Source organism: Sinocyclocheilus anshuiensis, unplaced genomic scaffold (genome assembly GCF_001515605.1).
Source record: "Sinocyclocheilus anshuiensis isolate Anshui unplaced genomic scaffold, SAMN03320099.WGS_v1.1 scaffold1862, whole genome shotgun sequence".
Classification (NCBI taxonomy): Eukaryota; Metazoa; Chordata; class Actinopteri; order Cypriniformes; family Cyprinidae; genus Sinocyclocheilus; species Sinocyclocheilus anshuiensis.
The window spans coordinates 140,299-146,939 of NW_015546125.1; the positions used below are offsets into that span (position 1 = coordinate 140,299).

At 37.4% G+C, this 6,641-nt stretch overlaps 1 protein-coding gene across 4 annotated transcripts in view; it reads right to left on the reverse strand.

Moving 5' to 3' along the window:
* Positions 1–1,353: 1,353 nt before the first annotated feature.
* LOC107701031 (craniofacial development protein 1-like) overlaps positions 1,354–6,641 on the reverse strand; it is a 36,018-nt gene continuing 30,730 nt past the window's right edge. For all 4 annotated transcript variants that reach the window (XM_016502945.1, XM_016502948.1, XM_016502944.1 and 1 more), the window contains one exon: positions 1,354–1,815. In XM_016502945.1, the coding sequence (XP_016358431.1) occupies positions 1,725–1,815 (91 nt within the window). In that variant the 3' untranslated portion in view covers positions 1,354–1,724. The remainder of the gene's footprint in view (positions 1,816–6,641) is intronic.

Sequence of the window (6,641 nt, forward strand, 5' to 3'; positions counted from 1 at the left end):
ATATATTTGATCAAAAATGCAATAAAAACTAATATTATGAAATATTATTACTATTTAAAATAACCATTTTCTATTTGAATGTAATTTATTCCTGTGATAAGCTGAATTTTCAGCAGCTATAACTCCAGTTTTTAGTACCACTCGATCCTTCAGAAATCATTCTAATATGGTGATTTGGTGCTCAAGAAACATTTCTTAGTATTATTCATGTCAAAAATATTTGTACTACTTAATATTTTTGTTGAAACCATTATACATTTTTTTTTCCATACTTTGATGAATAGAAAGATACAAAAAACAGTATTTATTTGAAATAGAAATCTTTTGTCAGATTATAAATGTTCTTAATGCAGCTTTTGATTAATTTAATGCATCCTTGCTGATGCATCAATGCATGTAACTTGTCCCATTTGTGGTACGGTCTCAAATCATGCAAGAGAGGTGTGCTATTACTTTTCTATGCTATATGACTTACCATTTTAGCTAGGGGATGATAAAATGAGTGAAAAAATCAAATAGACATTGAATGAAAAAAAAAAAGACACCGAGCCATATCAGAGATGAGAGTATCATAAAGATTAAGGCATGCGCTTTTGGGGTTGAGCAATCACCCATAACACCATCGCAACAGCTTAGCAATGCACTAAATTCCCCTCAAAACACCTTTTATACGGTCAAGCAGCACTCACATTTTTTTAATGATAAAATTCTGTGACTACAGGACTTTCACTGTCAGAAAAATATCTCACAGATTATTATAGTTTTGAAAAGGGGAAGGATTCATGCACGACTCACTACAGTGATTCAGAGATACGTGACTTGAACCCTGCTGATCCCTTTCCTACATGGTATTTTTTTTTTAAATACAAAAAAAAACAGACAAGTGGTGGGGGTGGAGCTTCAAGTGTGTATGAAGACAAGCGGGGCATAAGCTAGCAAAGAGGGATGGGGAAGAGGAAAGCCGTATGAGGTGGAGCCATTAATTAGTAGGTCAAAGTAATTAACAGCAAGACACAGTTCATTTAAAAAGAAAGTGTCCACACCCAATAACATGATTTATTTCTGTCAAACCGTGAGACACGATTAAAATGATGATGGGGTAATTACCATACAACCACTCTTACAAAATAAATTCACAAGACAGTAATAAGAACACATGGAAAAAACAAAAGCAACTGTGCTCTTCCATTTTACCATCAAATACTGTAAAAGAAAACCACCACTATAGGGTGCAATATTGGCCGTTTACATTTATGAAAAACCTCACTGTCAGAACAAAGATGTGAATTATGCTAAATAATTCAGTTTAAGATGAAATCCCTTATCTGTGCATCTTAACAAGGTTTTTTTCCCCATTAATGGCACTATTATTGAATGGTTAGGTGTGCCTGATGTACCTCAGTTAATTATAAAATGAGGTTTTTGAGGAATTGCTAGAGAAGAAATCCTAGAGAAGAAAAACATCTTGAGTTGTTCCTCTTTCATGTTAAAAAAGCCCTGATAAACGTGGACATGCAATATTGGACAAAGGAAGAGCGGAAGAAGAAAAAGACAATATGGCAGCTGTACATTCGATTGTGAAGGCAGTCCAGTTTTGGGGAGCTACAGGCCAGGGATCTGAAAAAAATTCCACCTATGTGACAAGGAAAACCGAGAGTGTATGGAGGGTGTGTGTGAATATGGGACAGTCTGTGTTTTGATCAGTGAATATGTCTGCTCTCTTGTCACCGTTTCATGTTGCTCAGACGCACACTCTTCTCCAACTCAAACTGCTGCTGGTCCACTCGCTCTAGGAAGTTCTTTCGCTCCACGTACCTACAGACACAGAGAGCAGAGACAGTGAGGACACTGAGATAATGGTGGAGGAAATAAAGCACATGTAAACAAGCCCTTGGCAAGAATGACAGAGACACAAACACTAGGTCTTGCTCTGTTCTTTGTGTCAATGACTACATACACTGAATATCATCTTTTTGCAACCGTTGTACACTGCATCTCTAGTGATGCTTTTCTAAAGCATTCTTTCAGTGCTTTTGTTGCCGTTTCCCATTGTGTCTTGGAACGAAGCACAACGGCCGTGAGTGGGGACAGTGGGGTGCTGGTAAATGTCAGCACTTAGGTGGTAAAGTGATTTTTACACACATATTTGTTTCTTTTTTTAGGCATGCTGGTTTCACAATGCTATTACCTGTCACAAGTGGTTCGCATTTGTGAAGGACCACAGATTTCCACATTTTGGATGTCATCCTTTTCTGACATACCCAGTTCAGCTTTTGAAACATTTACGCTCCAAACCGGCATGACTTTAGTTCTTCTGCAGAAACCAAGATATTTTTAAGAATATTTCTGGTTTTGTCCATATAATGAGTCAATGGGGTCTAATTTAATTTTATAGATTAAAAAAAAAACACTGAGACGTTTTATTTTTAAATATATTCTTTTGAGTTTCACAGAGGAAATAAAGTCACACAGGTTAGATATTTATATTGCATAAAAGGCAAGCTCAAATGATCTAAGGCCAGAATTTGTCTCAGACAACACAATAGTGGCTTTAGTGAACCTGTATCCATTAGATGTCAGAGGTTATAGGTGCATGTATTCAGCCTCCCTGTTTATTGTCATTACAAGACTCGCTGGTACTCAGAGTAAGAGCAGATCCTGAGGACAACCCTTTCAGGCTGACATCATCTAGTTTTCCTCATGATAGTCTGGGTTCAGGTTCAGGGAGCTGGCTGATGATGAGCAGAGAGGGGCATCTCCTACACAAAGCTTTATGTGAGGTCTAAATGAATTGTTCTGTAGAGCACTGTGCACACTAGGAAAACCCTTGGAGTAGCTGCTACGCAGACATGTGAGGCTACAAAGCAGAGACCGAACATTTTATTAGATATCACATCACGCCCCTGCCAATGATGAAAAGACGACAGAGAGCAAAAACTGAGCAACACACTAGGCTTAAATGGGTCATATCATGTTTTGGTTTTTTGGGGGTTTTTTTCACAGTTGGCATGAAATTAAATTTCTCACATTTTTAAATGCTCTTGTTGTGGATGATTCCATGCATGTGTTTTATTATTTATTCATTTATTTATTTATTTTCATTTTACCTTTTGTCAGTTATTAGGTTTATTTAGATATTTCTATTCAGCTGTAATTTATTTTTATTTAGGTTTTAGTAAAGTTCACATAAATCCAAACATTGTAGCTTTACAGTTCATTCATCTGCCACCACATATTGAGTGCAATGCCAAAATCTTAAAGCCGAAAAAACAACCGATGGATTGAAGACCCCTCCCTACATATTTTCTTTTTCGATATCCCCTATTTTTTGCATCAAAACCATTTTTCCCTCGTCTTTGACCTTTACAATTGCACTACAATTTGCTGCACTTATACATGGGCTAAAGGTTTGATGTTGGGTGCAACATAGCTTGTGTGCTGCCCCTTTTTTTAATGCCAGATTTTTGAATAGAAATGCATTGTGCAATTATTCTGCGGCAGGTTCTCATAATCAAATATGACACTCAACCATGTCAAAGTGAAATTATCAGGGACTCATCGGGAGAATCTGCCGAGCAGTAGGTGCTACACACAGCCAGGAACAGCACAGGCATTTCCACATTTTACTCTTATCGTTTGTCCTTTTCAGGAATAACAGTATTATGTTTCGGAACACAGAATAGGCATCTTTGAAGAGGTAATTTTGTTGGAAGGGAGGACGCTTTGCATTCTAAAAAATCCAATATACAATGATTCAATACTGCACTAAATTCTTTTTTAATTAAGGAACAGCTGATTTTTCATGATATTTTAGTTTTTTGTTTACATAGTTAACTAGGTACTTTTGGGTACCTAGTTAAACTCTGGAAAGACATTGAAACGTTGAATCAAACATTGTGCTTCTGCCTGCTGTGTTTGAAGAGCACAATCTGTCACAGGTCTGCTCTGTTCCCTCTAAATCCCAGCAGAGGGTCACTCTCCCCAGTGTCTCAATCCCTTGATGCTCTGGAAGCTCTGATGCCCAACCAACCCTTTGCCTCCAGAGACTTGAGGCCCAGGGTGTACCAACTGCGTTAGCTCTGACAGATCTGGGTGTATTTGTCGTCCTACATTTTCTGAAAAATAATAAGATCTTCAACCATCAGTCTCACACGGAAAACAGCCCTTACAGTCCTGTGGGAATACAGTTTGGCCTAGCGGCCTGTGCACTGCTACTCTCTGGTCTGTGCGTCCTCCACACCCTTCAGCGATCCTCCTCTTAAACCACATCCCTCTCAGAGAAACAGAAATATGGAATCAGTGGCAAACCATAATTTTTTCTGCTTTATTTTAAACCCCCAGGCCAGGTTTTTAATTTAGTAACGGTTCCACGCCCTACAACTGTCTGATAGAGAACTAACACAGTTCTTTTCATCCACATATTAAAAATGAGGAGCATCAGGCCCTTTTAGGAAAGCCAGAGCATCAGTGCTGAGTGTGCAGTGAGATTTAAATGGAAAGCTTACCCAAAAATGTAAATTGTCATCATTTAATCACTTTTTGCAAACCTGTATGGCATTCTTCAGATTTTAAAGGATGTTTTCTGTTTTTGTCCATATAATGAAAGTCAGTAGGGTGACGGGTCCCCACTGACCATCACTGTATAAATGGGGGAAAAAACAAAACAAACATATTTAAAAAATAAATAAATAAACTAATAAATTAATTTAATTTAAAAAAAATCTTCTTTTCTGTTTCACAGAAGTAAGTAAGTCAATCATAAAGGTTTGAACAACATGAAGGCGAGTAATTGATGACAACATTTTCAATTTTGGCTGAACTATTTCTTTAACTTTACAATTGCATAGCAAGGAAGTAAAACAGAATGGCAATTGGATGCACAAATCATGTCATTGTATATCACCATCCCCTCAGGACAAGATGCGAAGTTTCTCCTCCCTCATCTCCCTGCTTGTTTTTACACCAAATGCATCTTGGGAGTGGGGTTACGTCGCACAAATGTGGCACTGCATTACCCCAGAGAAATGTAGGATGGGTAACTATGGTGACAGGGCTAGTTTAGAGGGGTATTCACAACACAGAGGAAAGCAAGACAACAACTAAGTTGATGCACTACTAAGATAACCTACAGCCACAGCTGTGGCACGAAACCCAAGAGACCTCACAATTACTCAGCTCCCAAAACAAACCCATCGGTGTGCATTCAAGAAAAGCTTGACGGGAAACAAATGTTCCGCCAAAAGATTTCACTTCCTCCTAAACTCACCATGAATGAAATCTAATCATGACCATGGAGTGGAGAGACAAACTTTGTGTGTGTAGATCTCAGTTATGGCCTTGTTTAATTTCCGAAGCCTTTTGAAGTCTAAAAACTGATCTGTAGATTACTAGTACTACAGTCGGTCCTGACAGGGTAAGTATACTTAATCTATGAACTTTATTTTCAATCCCTTAAACATAATCATTTGTATCTTAATGTTGTAATTTGCCAGAAAAGACCATGAATTTAGGTTTGTGGTAGCAACGATGGGGACAAGCAAAAATTAGCTTGCTATGTAAAGAAACCATCTGTACAGTGTATGGTTTACTCTCTATCATCTCTATATGTACTTAGTCTCCATTACAGCAGGCATAAACCTTTTTACTGTTGACTTTTAGGTATTAATTATACATCTGAGATGAATGAGGTATGTTGAGGGAATCGATAAAGGGGTATGTCTCTTGGATCAGATATTACTAAAATGAAAACCTCTTTCAGAAACCCCATCCTTAATATTAGGGAAAGGAGGGTGAGAACAGCATTTCTAATCCTGCATGCATTATAATATGACTTTACTCTTGCATGTTTTATTTATTACTTTGATGGAATGAAATGGAGGCCTGTTCATGTGTTGCATATTTTCTTGTATAGAAGAGATGTGGGCAAGAATGTCCTGCACACTTCTGATTGGTCAATTAGGAATCAGCCAAAAATATACTACCGTATTGACCCGAATATAAGACGATGTTTTTTTTCTTGGAAATACATCTGAAAAAACGCGGTACAAAGGTGTTCAAAAGAGTCCACTTGAGACAAAGCTTCTCATTTGCATTTTTCTCATTTAAAACAGCTTTTTCCATTGCAAGTGTTTTTTTCTGCAAAGGAATTTGGCAAAAATTTGAACTGAAAAGTTTACACGAATTTCAAAATGTTGTAGTGTGTGGTTTGTCATCCTTTTGCATTAATGGCAGCAGATCTTGAGTAAGGTTGTGACGGTGAGGACATTTTCCCACCGGTTAATCGACGTGTGACAACACCGATAATACCGGTATCACTGTGGTGGCAGGGGTGTTTCCTCTTTTCCTCACTTTCCTTCGCTTTTAAATAGCTTTTAAAAGCGGCATGCGCATTTTACTTTCACTTTCAAATAGCGGCATAAACATAGAACTTTTACTAACATAACGAATAAAAATACACCATGCTGTAGGTCAGACTATGCCTAAAATAAAATAACTTACATAAAGTTTAAATAGGTATACAAAACTGGAAATGAGTAAACATGTATAAAATATAACCAAATAATTAAGAAACATAGAACGTTTATTAGCAAAACGAATAAGAAAGCTTGGAGGCACGGCATACACCTTGATGTCAAATAAAA